The sequence below is a fragment of the Platalea leucorodia genome (assembly GCF_965183815.1).
Source record: "Platalea leucorodia genome assembly, chromosome: 5".
In the NCBI taxonomy this organism is placed as follows: domain Eukaryota; kingdom Metazoa; phylum Chordata; class Aves; order Pelecaniformes; family Threskiornithidae; genus Platalea; species Platalea leucorodia.
In genome coordinates this window covers 84770788-84795061 of record NC_138827.1, presented here as the reverse complement: position 1 = coordinate 84795061, position 24274 = coordinate 84770788, and the positions used below count along the sequence as shown (strand labels likewise).

The window sequence follows — 24274 nt, the reverse complement described above, 5'->3', positions numbered from 1 at the left end:
AAGACAAATACTACCAGATATATGCTCAAGATTATCAGCATCTCCTTGAACAACTGCTGGTTGATGCCTTATAAATGACATGGTAGCAAGTCGAGAAGCACAAGGCAATGCTCACGTTTAAGTCAAGCAACTGCAAATCGGGAGAAGGAAGGATTTCTAGTGCTGAACTCTTCCTGGCCACAAATCAAAGAAGACCTGAGAGGGACTGGGCACTCAGCCTGCCAGAGCTCATCAGGGGACTGGACTCAGGCTGAGGGACATTTAAGCAGCATTCAACTTCTCTTCAGAAGCAGACACAGGTCCATCCATACCTGAGGGCCTTTAAAGGTGTCTTGAGCAACTATGAGTATCTTAACACAATACTTCGTTACCCCTGCCTCTTCCTCGTTGGAACAGGAATCTTCTCTCGGTTATGCTTTGCTCTGCCAGATTGTATGAAATCACTCGCATGCCAGCCTCACACAAATGTTAAACAGTGCCTGAGGCTCACCACACTGTGTGGATTTGGAAAAGACAGATAGTGTATTTTAGGTTTCTTTTTATCACCCCCAACAGCTATACCTTGCAGTGAGGTCTGTCTCCCTCCTACCCTGTATCAGATAGAGCACTTATTCATTTTCCTGGGCGAGGCCAGTGCATTCATTAATTAGTGCTAAAATATCAATGCAAGTAAGAAATAACCCTTATGTTCTGACTAGAGCCATTAGCATGCTGGCTTTTGCTGGGAATGCAAAATTTCAAGGTCCATTTTGCTCTCTCTGTATCAATATTATATACTAAGTGTATATTATAATTTAATATATATTACCCCCCTCTCTCATTAAGAACTCAAGAGAATGAAATAAGTTGTTTTTCACATTAAGTTTTTCCTGGCATTTGCTTTCACAACCAAGGGCAAGAAAAGCTGACCTGAGCAAAGCCAAACACAACAAAGCACACACCAAAAGAGCATGAAATCCCAGCTGTCTTACAGACACTCAGGAGCTGCACTCATACATACAGATCTATTTTCCCTCAAAAGCAACATCCTGGAAGAAGTTAAATAAGTTTCACCTTGTAGACTTAATTCCGTGGCTCGTTTAAGGTCATCATCCTCTTTTTGTTCTCGCGCCTCCTGATGAGAAGAGAACAAAACTTAGCTCATTGAGACACTTCACTGTTTAAAATTCTTGTGGTGCTCTTTTTCCATTGAAACTGTGCTGCTCTGGTTTCTACAACAAACCTGACATTGTAAATTAAAGGTTCTGTGTGAAGGAATGTTTGCAACCAGCGAGAGTCCAATGTTCCTGTGCAACAGAACCTGGGACAAACCTTCATTAAGGCTCGTCAAAGCTCCTGAAGTTTGGTATGCAGCAGAGCGAGTCTCTAGTAGCACCAAATGCTTTCTCTGGATCATTAATTTGAAAAGCATCTGAATGAATTTGCAACCCTTTGCTAAGGAAAGCTGTCACTTACACACAAAGCTCCTCACACTTCGGCAAAATTTAGACTTCTTCTGCCCAAAGCCAGCTGAGGCCCGAGTCGTTAAATCCTGACAGATTTTATTATTTTTAAGCCATTTGAAAGTAGAGCCAGTGGTTCTATGTAACAGGTGTAATTCACAAAGGCAGGATGCAAAAAGACACCACTAAACAACCAGGTATTAAAAATATTACCATGAACAAGTAGCAAAGAAACCTCAACTCAACAAACCCTTCTAATCTTTGGATAATATCATGCCCCTGTTCCTCCCACCACTCTTGAAAGCTCAGAGCTACAGCAAGCCAGTCAATAATACTTAATGAGCTGGCTTCTTAATTCAGGGTATGAATGCTTTCAGTGCACCTGAACGCAGAACCCTAACTACGTATTTCAAATCAAGATAACCACAGCTACCGCATTTCCATGCCTGAATCATTAGAATAGCAGATTTTCGCTTCAGAACTGTAGCAGAACAACACTCAAAGGGCAGTTTTACATTATTAGCATGAGGCCTTTTATCTTACTATTTCTAAAGCATTTGGGAATCTTTGTTAAACTACTCAGCATCGCTGAATCAAAGCTACATCTGGCATGGAACATACCAACCAGCACCTCATAATGAGTAATGGGAAAGAAAAATCCAAGAGCCATGGAAACATCAGATCTCATAAGGAAAAGCATGACAGCTTTAGTATTAATAGAGAGCAGACAAGGGCACCTATTTAAAGAAAGACCTGGCTAAGCACTTGCTTCACTCTCAGCAGCTCGGTTAAACTTGTGGAAATCAGTTACAGGTCTTGAAATTCAAGTGGAATACAGATGGTTAGCACACAACCCGAGATCCCAATTCTTTCCAAGTCTACTTTAAAGGACTTCCTTTAGACTAAATTATTTGGGATCCTGTTTCCAATTTACTAACAGGGAAGGATCACATAAATGCTCAGTTCCTATATTCTTCACTAGGCATCCCCTACTTGCTAGTACCAGAAACAAGGCACTGGGACAGACAGATCTTTAACCGGACCTGGCATGGCTGTTCTTAGCCTTTGCTTTGAAACCTTCCTCTTTCACTTTGAGTCTTGACACTACACGCTGCAAGAAGTGACTGCCAGGGAAGATAAAGGTGGGCTTGGTTCTCGGTGACAGATAGTAAGAGTTTAGTTCAGTTTATCATCGTTTTTATAAAATGTTACAAGCCAGTGTATAACTGTGCACGGAAAGCTTTGAGACATCTGCAGGTCTGTGATGTGATATATGGTTTCCAAAGCACATACAAAACGTGCCAGATGTATCCAGCGCCGTCACTCTGACACTGGAGCTAGAAGAAACCCAAACCTTTTTTCATCTGGTTCTCTCAAAACACCAGCAGAATCCCTTTGCAGTTACTGCCTGAACACAAGCTTTTCCTTTAGCCATCAGGTTTCCAGTGCTGGGGAAGATAACTCAAGGAAGCAAACTTCATTTCTTACTTGCTCTTGAAGGCTTTGAGCCAGTGCCTGCTGAAGTTCTTGTTCTTCCCTCTCTCTCTCCATATCGTACTGCTGCAGCCAGTCAACCTCCCCCTGGGAGCCTTCCGGAGTTTTGTTTTCCTTATTCTCATCAAAATCTTTAGTTATCTCGGTGAAATTGGCAGGACCTGAGGAATCAGAAAGTACAGTTACGCTTTCCCAGGTCTTCTGTTTGTTACCAGCTAAATCCTCTTTAAATCACCACAATCCTTGCAGCACAGTGACATCTATTGACAGGGAGAGCTCACCAGCCACAAAAAAACCACACAAGAGTCAAATGGAAAAAGCTCCAAAGTGCAGTCTTTATACTTATTTTAACAGGCGTAAGACGAACCATTTGATTAATCCCTGAACCTGTTCTCTTCTTAGCCTTTTATGTTCACTCAGAAACAGCAACTTTAGTTAAAGTAAGGTGTCACACACGAGTAGGTTTCTGCAGCCATGAAGCTGACACTTGAATTCCTCTAGAAGGAAGCATGGATTATAAAAATTTGCATTGCATATTATACCTCAGAGTACTACAGACGAAGCCACAATTAAAGCCAAATCATATGTAAGATGGAGGGAAGCACAAATCTCAAGCAGTGTTTAAATTGGTCAAATTTTTGCTTCAGGTGAGAGCCTCAATCTTGTGAGCACTATCTACAGCTTTAAAAGTGTAAGACGATTGTAACTTTTCAGTTCACCTTCAAAGTGAACACTACGGCAGAAGTATTTTACCAAACTTCTGGCATGAACATTCATTCAGCCACTGCATACACCTCCTGCAGTTGCAGGACACTTTGATTCTCCGATTTGCTTGCAGCTGAGAAAGAGTCAGGACCTGCTCCAACAGCTATCATGCAGCAACATGTGAAACTTTTTTTGCCCTATGCAGACTTCAACATCTGCTCATTAGTTATTAGCAAGGATTACACAAGGCAGCCTCAGTATCTGTGACCTCTTAAACACAAGACCACCAGAACCAGAACTGTAATTCATCAGTCTAATCCTCTTAAGATGAAAAACAAAACAGAATTTATTACATGCCCTCTGAAAACTTCCAATGTAAGAAGAAATACTCACTCCACTCACACAACTGTTATTTGAGGATCACGCAGCAGAAAAGACATCTGTCATATCTAAATTAGCCTTTTTTGAAAGCACCACAAATTATTCAGTGTTTACAAAAAAAATTATTACTAGTGGTAACAAGAAATGGACCAAGTTAAATCCGTCATGTTTAGAATCATCTTGTGTGATATAGCAAACCATCCTTTGCAATTAAGTTTCCTTTAAATAGAACATAGGATTGTGAACTCAGGGCGTGTTATATTCAGCTGCCATAACTGGTAACTCAACATACACACATATCTCATCTGAATGCCAAGCTGTATGCTTTGCGTAGTACTTGTGTTTTTTGGTCATACAGAGTCAGACATAGAAAGCTGAATGCAATGCATTCTTAATCAGAAAATACAGAAACTTTTATTAAACACATACTTTTTGCTTAAGTGTCACAATAGAGCCTGCAAATAATTACACTATGCTTTCCAGAGGAAACCTGGAGAGAGATACATTTATGTGGCCACGCTCTCACAACTCTCTCTTGCACAACCAGAAGCAACATTAGTGTATATAAAGGAGGGCACAAACAAGGCTGACCACACACTTAATTTTCTTACACACTGCTTTCTAACATTAAAGCTGTCAAGAGCTGTCCACTGAAACAAGTGTGATTTTTGGTAATAGAATGGGGTTTTTTGTTGTTGATATTTAACCTCCTGGCCCTTAGAGGAAAAGGAGAGCATATTTTTGACCTGTTTTTCCAGGCTAGTGGAATTAAAAATCTGACTGAAAGCATATAGCACACAACAAATGATAAACACTTACATTTCCTTCAGCCAACTAAAGGACGACACTCAATTTCCCCACACTGAGATCAAACAGGCTCCTTCTTGTACTTAACTGTCTTTCTGTTTCAGAGGCCATAATTCACATGCTGAGTCTCTTATGCTCTCACATAAAAAGTATTAGAAAAAATTACACAGATAGAGCTAAATTCATTAGCAACTAGTGACAAAATAACTGCATTTATGAAAGCATTCCAGAGTCGTGCACCCCAGACATCACTCTCGCACAACAGCAATGTGAACACTGCTACCACGCTGCCCAGATTGCAACAGCTACAGAAATGAAAATACTTTCTGATCATGGAAGATTAAGTTCCAGACACTGCCAAATCTTAGTAAATTGAATTGTCTGGTACGGGAACCAGAGGAAGCATGTGTTAATCAGGAGAGAAAAATAATGGAAATTAACTCTGAAGATGACCTTACCTTTGTCAGAGAGGTGACTGACATACAAGAAAATACATTTTCACGGTTCAATGAATGAAATGCTTTATACACAGGGAAACTGTAAGAAAACTCCGAGGAAGTTGGGCAGTTTCAGCAGTGCACTTGCATCCAGATTCTGCCACCATACATTACTGACTTGCTGCTATCAGTAACCTGCTTCAGCTCGCTGTAGTCCAATTAAGATGGTTACTCCGCCTTACCTGAGTCTAACGCCGCTTTGGGTTTCTCCATCTCCATAGATTCCAGGTTTTCCGGCAATTCCTGAATTTCATCGTCTCCAAAACCAGTGTCTGGGCTGCTTGTAGGCTTATCTTCATCATGGCTCAGAGACAGGGAAGCTTCCCTTTTGCTAATCTCTAAGACGGCTGCTAGCAGCTCATCTTCGCTCATCCCATCAAAACCAGCATTACCCAGCTCAGGTTTATCACCCTCCATTTTACTTCTTTTTGAACCCTAGAGATGAATGGAGTTATGATTAAGTGCTTGAATAAACAGGTATATAACATCAGCTTTACATTTCTGTGGAGGTTGTTTTTTTTTTTTTAATTTTATTAACCCCAGGGAGGGGGAGCTTGGCTCTGTCAACATTAAACAGATAGTTATACGAGACGCAATGGAGAGACAACCTTTGTAGCTACATTCACTCCAAGGAATAATATTTAAATATAAACTACAACCAGTTTTTACAGGCTCTGTGGATTAACACACACAAGATAAGTCTTCCCTTCTCCCTCCTTTCTTTCAATACATGTGTTCCACCTTGAGGTTCTGATGAATCCTCAAGCCTCTGGCAAGTCAGTGCCGAGGCACAAGCAGCAAAATTGCAGGTTTCTTAACAAAGGCTGAAGCAGCAACATGAGATTAATTGAATTTGAACACAGGGATACAAGAATAGGAACTGAAATCAGGCTGGTATGAAGAGCAATTAAAATTAGGTTTGGTGCTGCAGACTTGCCATACAAAATATTGGGCAGGGGGGCAGGACTCTGCAAACCGAGTAAGAAAAACAGTTAACCAGGGAAAGGGGGGAATTATTCTTTCCTACGGAGAACATAATAACTTTAAATTGGAAGAAAGGAAAAACACTTTAGTCTTAATCTGAATTTTTCTTTTTTCAGTTATTTTCCTAAAACTGACACTCATAAACTCCTACACCATACTGATTTGCAAATAATATAGTAATTTCAGTTGTTTTGATATTAACTGTTAATCAGGAGGTTAACCTCCATGTATATGTATTTACACAATTACACTACTTACCATATGCTTAGAATTTTTTTCTCCCTATATTATGTTAAAAATGGGAAAAAATAGTTTTTATCAGAATGTAGTTATCCAGGTCTTATTCCAAACTGCATTTGGAAGGATCTCAGAACGTTGTTAAAATAAACAAAAACACATTTTTACTGCTGCTTTTTAGTTAAATACAACAAGCTTTTGATGACCAAGACTAGTCTTACAGAGCAAACATTTTGTATTAAAACTGACTTATCAAACAAGATTAGCAAATGAATTAGCCAACTAAATTGCTTGTTCTAGACACCATGCCCTCCAAGAATTAGAACTGATAAATTTAAACCTCTCTCCTCACATTTATTCATGCACTGAATAAGGAAAGCAGAGTACCTGCTTTTTAAGCTTTCTGATTTCTCTCTCTGCACCTGTAGGATACTAACATCAAAACCGGTTTAGCTCTTCAGCAAACCCCAGTTCCAGGCACTTTGCCAACAACTACCACTAATTCAGTGGCTGGACTTTAAAGACTTGGCAGCATCTGTGCATTATTTGAATACAACTGTTCCATGAGAAATTATTTGCATAGATTTTAAGTAGCTTAGGCTCTAAGACAGGCTGCTTTAAATAAATATTTTTAAAAAGTACTTTAAATACTACTTCTTCTGCAGAGGCAGAAATCACAGAAATTGCAGTTCTGCCCACCTTACCTGGATAACTGCTATTTGCCCCTACAACCCAACGTTGTGTACACCCGTTGTTCCAGCTGTTGTCCCACACAGCAGGACTGTTTTGCAAGCGGTGCCCCGCAGGGGATATACCGGCCGTAGGAAGCGACTGCCAAGCCCCTAATGCAACCCCATCCACAGCTGCTATGAGAAGCACACCAAGGGAAATGGTGCAGCGGCAGTAATGCCACTCTGCCAAGGACCAGGACCAGGACTAGGTCCTCCCAGGACAACACTGAGAAGGACAGAGGATCTGCTTAATGATAACTGATGGCCAGTCAGGCCTGCGGTTGAGGAATGGCCAACGTGCATGGCCACAAAGAATGAAGTCACTTTGTGGAATCATCACCACCACTGTCTCTTTCCCACAACAGGCTGGAAAGCCTATAATTAATTTGCTATTCAAATTAATAGGCTTTATTCCCACAATTTCTGCCCTCACAGGGTTTGTGTGATAGAGACTACCTACACTCCCTCACAAACAAAATTCAAGGAAGACTCATTTAGGACAGTTTGGAATACTTTTTCTATACATAAGAGGGACTTCAAAGACAAGCTAGTTTCCTTCCCCCACCCACAGCCATTTCTGTGCCATGCAGGACAGCAGTTGCCTACCCTGCTCCTGAGACCTTCAGCAAAGGGTTTTCTCCTTTCTCCCAAAGCATTCCATTCCATCCCTACACATCCCGAGCATCAGGAAGTTTTCCCTAATATTTAATCTAAAAATTACTTTCTGCAATTTAGTCTACTACTTCTTGTTCTATCCACCATGGGCATGGGAAACAGCTCAAGTGTTTCTATTAATTTATTTCCCTTCCTTGAAGACACAGGCCCTGCTTAGGTTTCTCGTTAAACTAAAGACCCAAGTTCACTTGCCTGCTCTTTCCCCCAAAATCTTCCTTTCTAGACCTCCGACCATTCATGTTCGTCTCCTCTGGCCCCTCTCCAATTAATCTATAACTCTTTTCAGTCCGGAGCCCAAAGCTGGATACAGCACTCCACCTAAAGCTCAACGCTGAGGAAAAAGCAGGGTTACCTCACACAACCTGCAGGCTATGCCTCTTGTCTATACGCTTTTGTTTTCAACCAGCCTGACCTTGTGACCGACTGTCACCTTTCACGCCCTTTCTGAAGGCCCACTGCTTTCCCAGCTCTTCCCAACCTGCATTTACAGTCAATTAGTCCTGCTAAGATTAGCACCTTTAGCCTGTTCCTACTAAACAACCCCTCTTACTTTTATGCAATTTCTCATTCTTAACTGTAGTTCTGAGCTTCATCATACTGGCAGCCCTTCCCAGCTCTGGGTCTTCTGAAAAATTAATACTCATTATCTATTTTATCATTTATTAAATACTGAGTGGATCAGGATCCTCCCCTGGTTTGATCTTCCCATCAGATCAGAAACTGTAGATATCTTCCTCTTGTTACCTGTTGCTATTCAGCCAGCTTTACACCTGTCCTTTAATGCCATAATCAAGACCACAAGTCTCTGCTTGATTAAAATAACCCCATGAACACTGTCAACAACTTTACAGAAGTAGAGATGCACGACACTTATCCTAAGCACTAGGTCTGCAACACACTTAATAGAAGAAAGTGGTACTGCAAGATAATCCTCTAAGCTGCTTGTTTTCCCTTCTGGGTCATCATTCCTTCCCACACAACTCATCTACCTGCTAATACACTGCCCTGACAGAGGCAAAAGATATCTTGGCAACATTAATACTAGTCACAATGAAGAGCTCAAAGCCAATTTGAAGTTAACTGCGCCTTTACACCAATGAACTTGATCTCTACACACTTCTACATGTCCACCTCCAAAGACTGATAGCTTCAGTTTCTAAAAGCATTTAAAAAGCCACACTTGAAAGGGGACACAGATTGGATGTGCAAGAAGTTCTCTCAATTGAGTATTTTGCTTAGCCCAGCTTGTACTGGATCTAATTTAATCAAGGGCTTTACTGCATAATTTTATTATTGACAACCCATTATATTTCAGCCTGAGAACGTGATTAGTGAAAGTTACCCAAAGGACTCAAAAAACTGCTAAGCAGCTGGTATACATAACCTGAAAACTCAAGTGCAGTTGCAGCGCAATTACCTCTGTTCCCAGTGGGAACCCAAGACAATTGTACAGAGAGGTCAATTAGCAAAGCACTTCCTTCCAGCCCTGCAGTGCTAATTAGGAGGAAAAAAAAACAAAAAACCTTATCTTACATCCATTTTACTCACAGTCTATGCTGAGAAAAGCACAGGCCAGACATGAGCACATATAGGATCTATGTATATGGAAGTTGGTGTTTTTTTCCCCCTTACCTTTTCTGGCTCTTCTTGCAGTTGTTGCTGATCTCTACCCTGTATGTTACACAACCTTTGGCTATGGGCAACAGAGCGTTTCAACGGCTCGTCATCACTGTCAGAATCTGCATAGAGTGCTGCAGAGCTCTTTGACTTGAAAGTGTATTTTCTGTAAATTAAAAAAACGTGGCTATAAAACTTTATAGTGCTGTAGCTTTGTACAAATCTCTTTCGAAGTAACCGTTAAAGAAGTGTTACACCCAACTTTTACATTGCGGGGCAGTACAATTTGGGGAACAAACTGCAACGATTGACAACAACAATTTATTAACATAGCAGGCAGGGATTTCAGAAAAGGTATATTTTACTAGGTTAACTGACATACCTCCTTCAAGCCTGCAATAGCAATTTACAACATTAAAAGTTACTAAGTGTGTGGCTCTTGCTTCCAAGGCCAAGGATTCTGCACTTTACTACCTAGCAATCCCAGACAGTACTCATTTGAGTCAAGTCCACAGTAACACGTAGAACTCGGCACAAACCATTTGATTTGGGACGTTTACTAAGCTGGATACAGGACTTCCCACAACATCAATAGGATATAAAAAGAGCAAATCTGCACAAGTTTTTCAGTTTTCCTGTTTACTCTTTCATTAAGATAAATTCTTGGTTCTTTAGAACAGAACACAAGGGAGTCTGGGGAAGTCGCAATTTCTGCTCAATTAGGAAATCTGGTCTTTAAGTATTCCACAATGCAAAACTATCCAGTGTGGTATCATATTTTTCACTATATCAAAAACTGGCCTTTCAAAACGGGCTAAAACCAATGCTCTCTCATCTTTGCAAATAAACTTCAGGAACTAACCGCCTATTCCCAAAACACACATTTGGGCTCCATAGAGCCAGAAGAGAGAAAAGAGCTAGACTGCAGACCTAGAAAGCATCTTCCTTCTTATGTATGTGACTTGCAACTACAAATGCAAGCTACTTTAAGGTATCTGGCACTGACAAATCATCTGTACGAACTAAATTCAGTTCTCATTCTGATGCTCAGCCTTCTGTCTGGAAAAAAAAAATTATCTTTGCTTACTTACAAGTCCCCAAAGGTGCTCAAAAGAAATGCTAAGGCGATCATGCCAAGTAGGCAAATTGTACCATCAATATTCATTTCAGCTAGCATGTAACACCAGTAAAACTCAGATATGAAAAAAGACAGTAGCTGAAATAATTTACTACAATAGAAAAAATAGAAAAAAATAGAAAGGAAAGAAAACAAATAGAAAACGTGGAAAGATTGAAGAAGAAGAATTAGAAAATTTTAAAATGCCTTAAAAATTATCCCATGAAACCTCAGGCCATGGGCATTTCAGAGCTATAACTCACCTACAAGGTGTGGAAGTGCTTATAGTACAGGAATTCACCATTTGGGAGGCTTTCAATGGACGGGAACTATTAAAAAAGCAAAGTATTTATTGCAGCGGTTACAGTCTTAAAAAATAAGTGTTTACTTGTCTGCTACGCATGCAAATCCATGACCAAAGAAACAAGTAGAATACCATTATGTACTTGCTAATTGCTTAGAGTAATAACTCCATCATGCTATAAATATACAACAGCTGTTCAAAACCATATATAATCCTTTAAACTTGATTCACTTCTTAGTGATGCACCCCTAGGGACAAGCTCACAAATTAAAGGCTTTGGGCTCCCATGTCAAGACAACTCATTCCTTTATTTTTTTATTCCCACCAATACTTGAGTTCCTGCTCCCAAACCACAGTCTCCTGCTGCCGTCTGGATCAGCCAGTTTTCTGGCATGTCCCATGTCTCCGTTTCTCCTCCCTTACCTAGATTCTTCTAAATCAACTTCCTGCTCCATTTAATCCTTTCACAGGCTCCTCAAAGTCCATCACTATCACTACACATCTATCCACCAGGCAGTTGCCGATGCAGAAATCTTTTCAAATCTTCCCCCATCAAGCAGGGCTGCTTCTCTCTAGCCTAGTTACCCTTCTACTCTCCAGTCAATCAGAATGGTTTCAATGACTAAAAAAAGCCACTGAAAAGCTATTTCAAACATGTTTTCAAGTATTTCTGCTCTGGTTAGCTTAAGCTGTTTGTTGTGTTTAAGATTTCTATTGTTAAAGCAAACACTTGGGAAACAACCACATAAATAATCTCAAACGCCACTGAACATTCAGCACAAGAACACATGCCACGCTGCTGAACATATACACCAGACGTGTCCTAACTCAATACAGCCACCATGGTTATGCCACTAGGCAGGGACCGCAAGATGTACAGCTGCTTGTCCTGAGACACAGGGGTTAAACGTGTCACCTGAGGGTTCCTTGTTCCTTATTCTGCAACAGACTTCCTATGTGACAACAGGCATATTTAACCTCTGTGTCTCAGGACAAGCAGCTCTACAGAAATAACTGTCACAGGGAAAAGGAGAGAGTATTTTCAGCATGTGAAGTGCTCAGATACTACAGTGGCACAGGAAAGACAATGAGAAATGAATGATAGGACAGGAGGTGCAAGTGGAAATCAGCAGGAAAAGCTGGGATGTTATGTCTCGTAAGCAGCATTAAGTGTGCTGTGAAGGAAAAGGTAATATAGATTATTTTGGACCGAGAGGCATAAATTTTAGAAATTACTAACAGAAGCTCTCTTAAGAAGGATAGAAAGTTATTTTCAAGGACAGTGAAGACTATTATCTTGCCAAATATTCCCTAGATAATGCCCCACCAACTCCTCCTGCTGCTTCTATCATGCTTCCTTTCCACATATGTTCTCATGATAGCATCATTACAAACTAGCAGTGCACATCTGAAGCTGCATAATTTTAATGTTTCCTTGGCCAGACATCTGGAGGAGATCTGACAACTGCTGATCTTGTGGCATATGTGCTTAACACGGCATGGATCGGTCACACGTCATACACTTACATTGCAGAATGGACGCTCCATCCCAGCGTCAGCGGCAGCCTAGTGCTTTCCGTACAGTGTGATAGCAGGGTTAAGTATCTTGGAATAACCACTTGCTGCCCGACTTTATGGTTGAGAGACAATGCTACATTGAAGCTGTATCGTTTCAGATGAAGAATCAGGACCCTGAGAGATAGGAGAGAAGGACAACTGTTAATCTCAAGACAGAAGTCAGAGAAAACCTATTCAAAATCCAAGTACCCCTGTTTACAAAATGCATTCACCTGACTCTAAAACAGATTATTACTTCGGGATGGTAGGGAAAGGCTATCCATCTCTCATCTGGCAAGAGGCAGGTAATTACTCTCCTGTCCATCACTCAACTTTGTGCAAGGTGCAGAGCGCAGACTCTGCCAACTCAAGAGGCTTCCTGCTTTGAGCTGCATCACCTTGCTCTTCAGTCAAGCAGAAGCAAGGAGCTCTTACCAAACTCATTATTTCTACTATGCAGTGAGAGGCAGAAAGCAATCAAAATATTATCGTTATAGGCCAGAATGCCAGTGTATTACTCCCAGATATTCAAAGACTGCGATGGAGGGATCACACAGCTGCCCAAAACCGAGAAGGAACTGTGCCCAGTGCAAGATGTGCACTTGGTTTATCTGTCACGACACTTTCTCTTTGAAAGAGCTTTTGATCACAACAGTATAAAGAGCCTGAAAAGGCCTCCTTACACTGAATCTTCTCCCTTATGCTGCACTTTGAACTGTCTATTTAGATTGTGCAGCTGTATCATCACTTATGTTGTGCTAATATTCAAAAACTTTGACAGGGGTTTTGCAGTGCTAGCATAAACACACTATTTAAGCAAAACGCAAGCTAACTACCAAGTTACTGGGTTCAGTATGAGGATACCTGGGACAAGGACACGGGCCAGAAAGTCATCCAACAGACTTAGCTTTACATCCCATGAGAAAATGATCCCTACCTCCAAGCACTTCCACTCTAAATAATGAACTAAACCCAACCACGAGGTCAGAAACTATTGAGCGTGCCATTAACTCTCAAAGTGTCTGCCGTCTTCCTCAAAGTGCCATGCTTACCGAGAGAGAAAACAGGTGTCAGCATGGGAAGAATTAATTGATCAAAGCAAACCCCTCTATATACCTTCAGGCACTAATGCCTCCAACTCAGTCCTGCCCATCAGGTCAGCTGTACACAAAATACTAAACTTCCAGAATATGTTTACTCTTTCCACTTCCCTCACATCCCAGAAACTCCAAGAAAAGGGGAAAACTCAGCCCTGCTTGCATAGCGATAGGGAGGAAGAAATAAGTATTGCAGAGGGTGCCCAAGAGAGCTTCTTTAGAGGGAAACTGAAGAACAGCATGGAGACTACCATCTGCACCTGCGTCTTTCTCCCATGCTGTCCTACCCATCTTCCCAGCTTTACTCTTTGAGGGACTTTTTCTTGCACCTTTGTAACATGTGCTTCCAGGAAAGAGGGGAACAGAGGTCAACATTTACCTGGGAAGCCTGTTGAACTTGTGTGTGACAACAGCAGACTTGCCATTGCACTTCTCACAGGAATACTCGATCTCCTCTGCCTGTTTAAGAGAACAGAAAAATGGTGAGTGGAAAAAAAGACACATCGAACGCATCTCAACAGAAAGCACATCGCTTTTGGCTGTCACAGAAGCTCTTTGAAACAGCAGTTACACTTAAAATTATAACCACCTTCAACATGACCTAACAGGACGGCATCTGATAAGAGGACAGGTAGCAGAGCGTACAATTTGACAACGTATCCACTAACACAGGCGGAATTTTTCCTGCAAGTCTGTTGCAGACCAGTGAGTTAGCCACAGCTGGGACAAATTAGCTTCCAAAGAGAGGGGACAATCTTGCAAGGTTTACAGTTTTCTCTCCCAAACACAGGCTGGTTTTGTTTTGTTTTGTTTTGTTTTTTCTAATAACCTTTGGTGAAGGATAATTTGCCACGAAGTTTTCTCTGTCTTGTTCAGAACCTCAACTTTGTTCCTGAAAAGCTATCCTCATCTAAACTTGTCAAGGATGTGCTGCACCAGAGTTTTGAACAGACAGCAAAAGGGGAAGCATCACTGTGCTGAAATTACATGACTTAGCCATCAAACATTTCTATAGCCCTTTTCTTTAAGTGAGGCCAAATGACACCACTATAATTTTCAGAATTTTTTTTAAATCTTAAGACCTCCACCAGCTTTTAGAAGAATAAGCACGTAAATTATTCTATCTGTTGAAAACACTATCTGTAAATGGAGAAAAAATACAGGTCTGTCTCAAGATATGACAAAATACAACACTAATTCACAGACGTTAAGGCTCATTTTCAGCTTTCAGAAACCTCACCTTGAAGCTCTACTTACAGGATGAGCATCCACATACTACAACTATTTTTTAAATTATTATATCTGCATGACCTTTTTCCTCCATGCTAATTTAGGCCAGTACATAAGCTGTTGAAGCATCTTAGCCCAGAAGAGGAAGCAGCAATTCCCGAGTGATTATCTCAATCTGACAGCCTCCCTTCTCCCCTTGTATTTGTTTATGCCTCAACTCTTCCACCACAAAATGGGGAAGTTTACCTCTTTCACAGCAGTATTGTAAGGATCAGTTAATTTCTGCACAACATTTTACAATAAAAACTCCTGTATACTGTTAATGTACAAACTCAAAAAAGCAAAAAGTTAATTATTCCACTTGCTTGCAATCACTGTCATAGAAACTAATAATCAGCTATACAATCAAAATTTCCATATGGTACATAGCCTACACATACTCCGCAGTGAATAAAAAAACCCAAAACTCTTTACCCGAAAAAAGAGGTCAAGCGAGTCCTGGATTGATCGGGAAGGAAGCAATTTCTTTCTTCGAGGAAGGTCAATGGAGAGGTCATTAAACTGTTCTCGTTTAGTGACTGTTTCACCACACCTAAAAAATAAACACGCTTATGTAAGTCTGATGAAAAATATTCTTGAAATTAATGACAACTTATATTTTTTAGGCTATAGTAACTTCCCAATAAATATATGCCTCTTCATCAATCTATTTTTACTCATCAAAATGAAACTGTTTGATGCTTATGACAAAGTTGAATTTTGGCATTTCACTTTGATGCTTTAGAAGTTGAAAGAAACATTTGTGTAAGGGTGAGAACAAAAAACCACAGACTGTTTTGGAGAGGCAAATGATCAGGTATACAGGAAATCAAAGTGACTGCTATGTAGCTGAACGTGTCTTCTTCATTCGGCATTCTTAGGAGAAAAGAAGTGAGCCCAGCCCAGAAGAAGGGCAAGCCTAGAAATACTTTCAAACTGTTTTTAGAAACAAAACAGCAGAGTCCATCTTAAAAACAAAACAAACAAACAAACAAACAAAAACAACAAAAAAACACAACTCAATTTTCTTATGTTCTTTTGGAGGGGGAAAAAAAAAAAAAAGACCCTACAGTCATTTGCCTTCAGTAATTATTACCTGCGTGCAATTTACTTATAATTACTTTAGGGAACTAATGCAGTACACACAAAGTAATATTCCCAAATATTTGTGTTCGTGAAAACTCTGTGGAATGCAAGCATCCCGTATAGGAATCTGCTGCACAGGTCATACACAACGAATGCCCAGACATAGTGGTTTACATCTTTTTCTGCAATAACCTAGAGACAGAAGAAAACGCCATTCCCCGGAAGCTCTTAGAAAGAACAAATTAAAAACATGGCTTCCTTTTTTTTTAAGATAAAATATTACTTGGCTGAAGCCCCTTTTTCCTCTCTATTCTCATACAACCGGTACACAAAAAGAAAAGCACAGAGGCTTTCCACTGGATAGGTAATGATGGTACGAGACTGTTCAAAGAAGGCCTGTAGCAGCAGACAGCGTGGTGTGAGGTTTACAGCATTTCTAAACTATAGAATGTTTTATAAATATCTAGCTTTGGAAAAAACGTAGTTCTAGTTATAGCCTGCAGATGAAGTCATGTAAGACAGAAACATTTCCCACTCTTTTAAGGTAAGTATGAGAAAAGCTCTCAAGCATACTTACATTTTGCAAATGATAGAATGCTGAACCTCAAACTCTAAGTTACTGATAACTGGACACGTATAAACTTTGGTGGCTGAGAGGTCATCAGAAGCCCGTCCAGGCGAGTTATCCTCATTAGGGACTGGCTCACTCTTCCAAGTTTTGTTTAACTTTTCCATGTCTTCCTTCAGCTGATCCAGACACTGGCTCAAGAACTCATGTGCATCCTAGAAACGGGGTAAAACTCAGTGATTTTGTGTACAACTTCACCCAGTATCTTTCTCTCAAACACAGACTGGGGAAATTATGTTTTAGTCCATTGCATTCAGCAATACTAAGCCAGTTCTGTTCTAACAAACAGCAGGCAATCGCTGTCATTCAATCAAAAGCTCGAGTCACTGTCAAATAGAGTTGAAGCTTGACAGGAGTTCAATGCAGCCCAAACACTGAACAAATTACACATAATTGTTTCTAGACAATATGGTACTTACGTTCTGCATGTACCCAGAAAATCTCTCTGCAGTAGCTGAAATGGCACTTTTCACCTTCTTGAGCAGCTCTTTCTTAACCTCAGGGCTGCAGACATCCTTTTTAGCAAGCAGATGGGCAAAACGTCTGCAGAAGTCAATGCAATGAAACACTGATTGGCTTTCCAGGACTTTAGAGAAACAAAATAAACCTCACGATACCTCATTTTAAGAGTCTCTAAAAGCTCTTCTCCTGTGCTAAGTGGTTTAGGGGGTCTGTATGAAAATCTCTCATATATAATTAACCTTTTCCATTTCAAGTATTTTGAAATCTCATTTGAGGCCATCATTGGAACAGGACCCAAATGAACAAAAAAATTCCACGATCTTTTAAGGTAAAGAGAAGAGCCTTATAAAGTTCTAGAAACTTATTTCTGCTATATATTTTACAATGAGAAAAAAAAAACCCCGCAATGCTTTTTGAAAACATTTGTACTGATAGGAGATATGAAATCACATGGCACCAAAATAAGCAACACAAAATTATTAAATTCAACTTGCATGGTCAGACTGGTTACTATTTTTTTTTTGTATTTTTAAATTTCCATTCAGTTTCAAGCCTTACTTCTTTTGGCAGTAAAACATTACAACAGAGTAGAAAAAAGCTGTAACAAAAAGCGCTATGAGGAGTTCCTTGGTTCACACTACATATAGTGTTACTGGTAACCTTGTTAAAAAACTGTTGAAATTGACTTTACCTGTGCCTCTCAGTTATTGTGATTTAGTTATCTTTTACAACTGCTTTACAATTTCACAGGAAATACACACCTAATATATTCCAGCCACAACAGTTCTGGTCATAGTACGTACATGGGAAGGTGATGGGAAGACGTCATGTTCCATGACACACACGCCAAAAAAAAAAAAAAAGAAACAAGACAGGAAAGACCTGTGCAATCCCCTCCTACCCCAAAGCAACAACTAATACTCAGTGACCCAAAGAATCTGATCAGTTTACTGCAGCTCAACAAGTTTCTGCTGTTCTGCTGAGCTACAGTAACAGCGTGCGCTCTCCTAACCCTCTGCAACGGCTCAGTGAGGCGTGTTAGGAAACGTGTCTTTTTCACCACAAAGCAGTTGATAGGCAATCGCTTTTCAACCAGAAAAACAGTCATCACGTTAGATCAAGCGCCCATACCCAAACCAACAGAAGCCAAGTAGATGCTACTGAGTATCAACTCTGCCTTGTTGTACTTCGGCACAGGATAAGGCGCTGCCCTCCATCAGAGGTACCATGGCAGAAGCTCTACCCACACTGTTTACCATTAGGTATATGGGGCACAAGCTGCAGAGGTCTTTCTACAAAAATTAGGGAAAGGACGTTTCAAGAGGCACGTGGAACAACCTCTGATCCCGAGTAGGGTAGGAAGAGTTCAAGAAGACACAGCAAAAATAGAAATTACCCGGAAAGATATAAACCACTATGAAACGGAAAGAGAAATAGTTCTGATAATCCTGAATCTTGTTTAGCGAGAGAAAAGAAATGAGGTACGCAAAAATCCCAAATGGCAGAGAGTGCGGTACATAGAGCAAACAGCAGTTTGTCTTTCTGACAGACATACAATAGAATCTGAATGGCACAGGAATTCAAAATTTCAAAGAGAAAAGAGAGTTTTACATATTACAGAAACCTTTGGAGTTTCTTGACATGAGGTTTGACTGAACTGAGAGTTCAGCTGAATTTAGAAAAAGATGAAGTACGCCAAACTCGAACGCTCTCCACAGCTACTAGACAAAGGATATTTTCCAAAAAGGCACAAGCCCTCACATATCAGGTGAAGTCACTGACCAGCTTAAACCCTAGCTGGTTATGTTTTGAAAAGAAGTTATTCTGCTTCTATTTATTTTGCAGTGTCTTGCATTTTCTTCTGAAGCATTTCACTATGCCACGAGAAATACAGTAGCAGATACAAAAGACTGCCTGTAATGCAGCATTGCGATTTTTAAGAGCCTACTTTCTATTTCTAAAGTAAAACTCCAAAATACAGAGAGCTCTAGGATTTATTTTATTACACGTGCAAATTACCTTCTACAAAGGTGCTTCAGTATTACAAAACTAGTTTCTCAGTAATGGAAGAGAAAATATCCTCCCCGGAAAGTGAATTTTTACCTGATAAGCGCATTGAGTGGAATTTTTTTCCATGGGATACCCTGCTTGAGCAAATCGTTAGCAAAAGACTGAATTGAAAACAAGGACTGTAGAATGGCATTCATATAGCAGGTGTTTCCCAAGTTTGAAAATCTGAAAAAAAAGAAGATTGAACATGGTATGTATGTCGATGTGTAAACATGTCAGTGTTAAACATGGCACTACTAACATGTAGGACATTCACCCCAGCCACTCCCCACAGAGCTTCTTCCTGGAGCTGTCCTCCTGCCCTTTAGACTAAACTGAAAACTCATGGCAGGCAGCATTTATCAGGAAAGCACCCATGAGTTCCTACAATCAAAATTTTAAAAAATGCGTGTATATACACAAGATAGAGAAATGAATCATGAAAGCCTATGAAAGGAACATGAATTACCTGAAATTATTATATCTCTAAAATTCTCAGGAAGTGAATTGAATACATATTTTCCAAACTAGGAAAAGTGTTCCCTGTCTCAGTGTTCATTAAATTCAGGACTTTTTCTTTTTTTTCATTAAATAATTATAACAAGAATGTGCATGTTCTGATGATCAAAGTGTGCATGCTAGATAAAGAAAACTAAATTTACCCTTGTAATTGTTGTTGAGGATGGGTGGAAAGGGGCACTCGGGGTTTGTTCCACCCTGTGTAATCTTGATTAGATCTCATTTTTTTCACAGAAAGAGGGGCAGGCTGAGAAAGAAATCCCAGGCTTCTTTTGACTGAAGGGGTCTGGCTGGACACACTAGACCTAAAAACATAAAAGGAAAAGAATGCTGCTCCTTAAATAGCTATAGTCCGTGACACTGGAATTGTATCACTACAGAAGACAAGGACTGGTAAAGCCACAAGAGATAACTGGCATGTATCATAATGCAGAAGAGGCGTGAGAGAGAGAACTTCTTTCCAGAGCACTTAAATACTTTGTTTGGATAAATTTCCTTACATCCATGGGTGTGCACGCAGTGTAACCAAGTCTTTCGTCTTTAAGATATTTAACAATTCCCCACACTGTACGATGAGAGGAAGAACGATCGTGTAGCATGAGATCACCACTCCTAAGATATGCTTAAAATTCACATCTGGGCCAGAGTCTTCATTTTCAGCCTCTTGTTCTTGTAACCTAATCACTCTGGACCTCATTCCCTCATGTGTAAAGCATGGGCAATGCTTCTTTTCTTCCTTGATCTTGTATCTCATCTATCTAGGGCAGAGACCGACAGTTTGATTGCACAGCATCAGACACAGAAGAATCCCAACCTCAGCAGGATTCAAATAAAATCAAATAAAATACTGTTATTAAAATGTAGAGTTTCATGCCATTTATCCACTTGGGGAAAATGAAGCAAGGATTCAGTCTAAAGTTCCAAAGTTTATATAGAATTTGAACCATCTAGAGTTTAGATATCATCTGGATCAGACATTCACAATGACTATAACAGACTTGAGCGACTATACAAGGTCTATCTATTGCAAGCAGTAACTGGAGTTTGTAGATGTAACTAGAGCAATTGTAGCCACACTGAATACCTAGATTGTACTCCTGGGGAAAAAAAAAAGGTCTCGTGTGTATATATACACACACACATTTTATGCATATAAGCTATATACCATGTGATAAACACACAGGAAACTGAAGATCCTAATGCCTGGGAAGGAGCTGTCATTTACAGTCCATGCTAGTGAATCAGTCCTACCTGTCCAGGGTGGAACTGCCAGTGGAGTACTCTTTTGATGAGGACCGACTACCGTAAAAGGATGATGACTGCAGTGGTAAAATGCCTTGGAAAACAGAGAGAGAGGCAAGTCATTTTCTTCCAGGTAACTCAGCTATTTACACAATATACAACTTGTTTAAAAGTATTTAGTCAAAAGGTTTAAAAATCCTCAAATACTGTTTTTCAGAATTGGTTGGGAAAGTACTAACACACATACTTAGAAATACTAACGCGAATATTAATCACATGTAAGTAAAGACATGCTGGAGTTTTAACTGAATTTAATACCATGATCTCCATCAAATCCAAATTGCAATACAAAACATTGAAAAGGTCGTTGAATGGTTTTAACTATCTGAAAGATAATAAATATCCACCTCTTGTTCAAATGTACAAGATACACATAACAGAAAATTCACTAACGACTTCCAATACAGCGCTCTCAAATTCAAGGTAAATATGCAGAAGTGAAAACAGTTTCTGTTCGCACTCCAAATTCCACAGTAAATTACTATATGCTTGGGGCAAAATATGACTGTTTCACTGTTCTGATAGCATTGTGTCAGATCCTGAGACTCTAATGCTGCAGATGGTGCCACATAAAAAGAAATGCTCTCGAGAGTCAAAAAAACACCTATTACAGTGAATCACAGTGTAATTTAGTTTGGATAATGAATAAACATTTGCTTCTATCCCAGCTTGAAGTGGTTTGAGCCATGCAACTTTCAAAAATGCAGATACATGAAGGAAGTTTGCAATACTGTTACCTGAACGTGCAGGTATACACTCACAGATTCTAACTTTGACTCTAAAGAACAAACCAGATTTTCATTCAGAGATAAACATTCACATTACTGGCTCCTCCAGCAACGTGTTTGTGCTGTCAGAGCTGCACCAAAAAAAGAATGCCTTCAGCAACATGATCTTGAATGCATTCCCCTTTATGGGGAAAGAGGCTCAGTATTTATTAGTAAAACTGAAGAACGGTGCTGCGTACTAGCTTATGTACATACTGTCAACATTTCTGCATTGTCTATAAAACCTTGTCACACACCAGCATCCAACAGAACTTTGGTACAAACAGTACAAAAGTCCTGGCCCCAAAGAGTTCCCCCTCTAAGTTCTGGGGAAGAGATAGAGAATTAAAAGCAAATAGTACACATTTTCAGCACAAACCCCAGCCTAAAATTCCTGTGGGCATTAACAGCAAAGGAGAGCTTTAAAAATAAACAAGAAAACAAGCAAAAAGGAAATCCTTAGGTGTTTACAGGAATCCCCTCCCAAGGGGAAGGGCAGCTTGGAGCAAAGTTTGAAGCTACTTGTTGAATTTTCAAACAAGCCGGCACATGGGCTGGCATCAGCACCCAAGTATAAAGGTCAGGGTCACACGAGAGCAGGATAGGCTTTGAAAATGAAGGCAAGTTGTTTGCATCTCACATATGGCTCTGTAGGAAGCAAGAAAGTTAGTGCCACAAGGAAAGAAGATTAGGAAAAACACCTCTGCAGCAAATTTCTAAACTAATATAAAAGGGGTAAAATCGTACTGGTCAAAGCCAGGTATCATTTGGCTTTACTTTCATTTTTTTACCTGATGTCCTATTTTCCTCTGCCTGCTTCAGATTCAACTGTTTCTCTCTGCTACTGTTCAAGTACTTCCATGCCGGATCACTCAAGGCTTTATTATTCCTACAGATAAACAAGAGTGGAAGTCAGTGCAGTTACAGAAGATACAGGATATTTCTGCTTGATATTTACAACTTGTCTTAAAGCATTTCTCTCCTATCACCTTTAAGACTTGAAGATGGAACAGTTAAACTTTACTCGCAGATAAGTTTAACCAATTAATTTAAACAAGCCTTCTTACTTATGATTAAATGTGATTTCAAACACACGGAGCTTATTCTCCAAATGGCAATTTCCCTTTATGAATTTTGTTTTGAAAAGGGTCAAAGCAAGTTCAATAAAGAAGGTACCTATTGCTATACACATATAGCACATATGACAATCCTGACTAAACTGACAAAAGATGATGACACGAAATTTGCACGTGCCAGTTCCTGCAAATCAACTGCCAGAGCAGGTTGTATTTCCTTCATTAATCCTGAACGCAAACCCCATTTCAAGCACCCAGTGCGTTCAGAAGTTGACTAGTGGCTGGCCTGTACCACGTTGCCGAGACAGGAAATACCCAAGCATTCTTTTCAGAAAAATCTACCTTTACAAACAAACAAAGAGTTTAAAATCAGAAACTGGAAACAACGGTTACTTACGTTGAAGAATCATTCTCTTTGGGATAATCTTCACTCATTTCTGAACCAGGAGGTTGTGTTCTTTTCCTCTTTTCACTGATGACAGAAAATTTTTGCAGTGGTCACTCTTTCAGAAAGGCTAGTAAATGATCCTCTTCCAACTGACCAGAACTCCTCAATGCTTTCTGTGCACTTTCCACCTATGTTCCACAACCTCCACTTTTATAACATAGCATATAGAGGAGAATTTGGTCTGCTCAACAATTAAGTTGTTCATAAAGCTCTAGTGCCAGTACCAGCCAGAGGCTAGAAAGGCAAGTATTAACATCCTGTTAAAAGTAACAGCAAAACCAGAGGAAGAAACATGTTCCCTTCTTACTTCTAGGTGTACCGAGTTCCACCTGCAGCTCTATAAAGAGCTAAATTTTAACAATATCACAGTAAGAGGATAAGACTCCTACCGATTCTCCAACAAGCCCGTTCTGTGAGGGGCTGATGACGCAGGAGATGCTGAAATGTTCACCCTGTTGCTAGGTGTTCCAGTTCCAGCGGAATTCTTAACAGACGCTCTCGCTGGGCTACCCAGCACCTTGCGAAACGGATTTTCCTCCTTACTTTCCACAGTCACTCTTTTGGGAGGAGTCTGCAAAACCCAAGTGGAGGGGGCCAGGGAGACAACCGAAAACAGTGAAAAACATGACCATCTTTAGTCTAATCTAGCATTTACACCACTGCTTTACTTGCTACAGTGTAGCATCCAAAAGCAGAAAAGTGCTACTTGTAATAGATTAAGAGAGTTTAACACTTAGACATAGGTTAAATTTTGACTGTATCAATGCAAGTCATAGAAATGAAACTCTACTGCAGTAACCAATTTCCCATCTCATTTTCCAATGCTAAGTCAGTTGGACTTTTGTTTTTAAAACCTCCTTTACATGCTTTGACATTAAAAAACCCAAGGCATGATTCCTAACTATCCCCAGATCAATCCTGGGTGGTATTAAAAAAAAAAAAAAAAAAAAAAGCAGCCATATTAAAACCCACACAATTAGAACAGTGCCCTGACAGCCTTGGGCCAAGCAAGCGCCACACATA

At 40.0% G+C, this 24274-nt stretch overlaps 1 protein-coding gene across 3 annotated transcripts in view; it reads right to left on the bottom strand.

Annotated features, from left to right (window-relative positions):
* The window catches only part of USP37 (ubiquitin specific peptidase 37), a 36782-nt gene that overhangs the window by 6150 nt on the left and 6358 nt on the right, over window positions 1–24274 (bottom strand). For 2 of the 3 annotated variants that reach the window (XM_082313740.1, XM_082313741.1), the window contains exons 5-20: window positions 23641–23822; window positions 23201–23275; window positions 22519–22616; window positions 20910–20994; window positions 19802–19963; window positions 19194–19325; window positions 17048–17171; window positions 16578–16783; window positions 15350–15467; window positions 14025–14104; window positions 12519–12683; window positions 10951–11016; window positions 9586–9757; window positions 5509–5761; window positions 2931–3097; window positions 1054–1114 (exon numbers count right to left, since the gene is read on the bottom strand). In XM_082313740.1, coding sequence (XP_082169866.1) covers window positions 1054–1114; window positions 2931–3097; window positions 5509–5761; window positions 9586–9757; window positions 10951–11016; window positions 12519–12683; window positions 14025–14104; window positions 15350–15467; window positions 16578–16783; window positions 17048–17171; window positions 19194–19325; window positions 19802–19963; window positions 20910–20994; window positions 22519–22616; window positions 23201–23275; window positions 23641–23822 — 2146 coding nt within the window. The remainder of the gene's footprint in view (window positions 1–1053; window positions 1115–2930; window positions 3098–5508; window positions 5762–9585; window positions 9758–10950; window positions 11017–12518; window positions 12684–14024; window positions 14105–15349; window positions 15468–16577; window positions 16784–17047; window positions 17172–19193; window positions 19326–19801; window positions 19964–20909; window positions 20995–22518; window positions 22617–23200; window positions 23276–23640; window positions 23823–24274) is intronic. The other variant, XM_082313742.1, reaches the window with a different exon arrangement.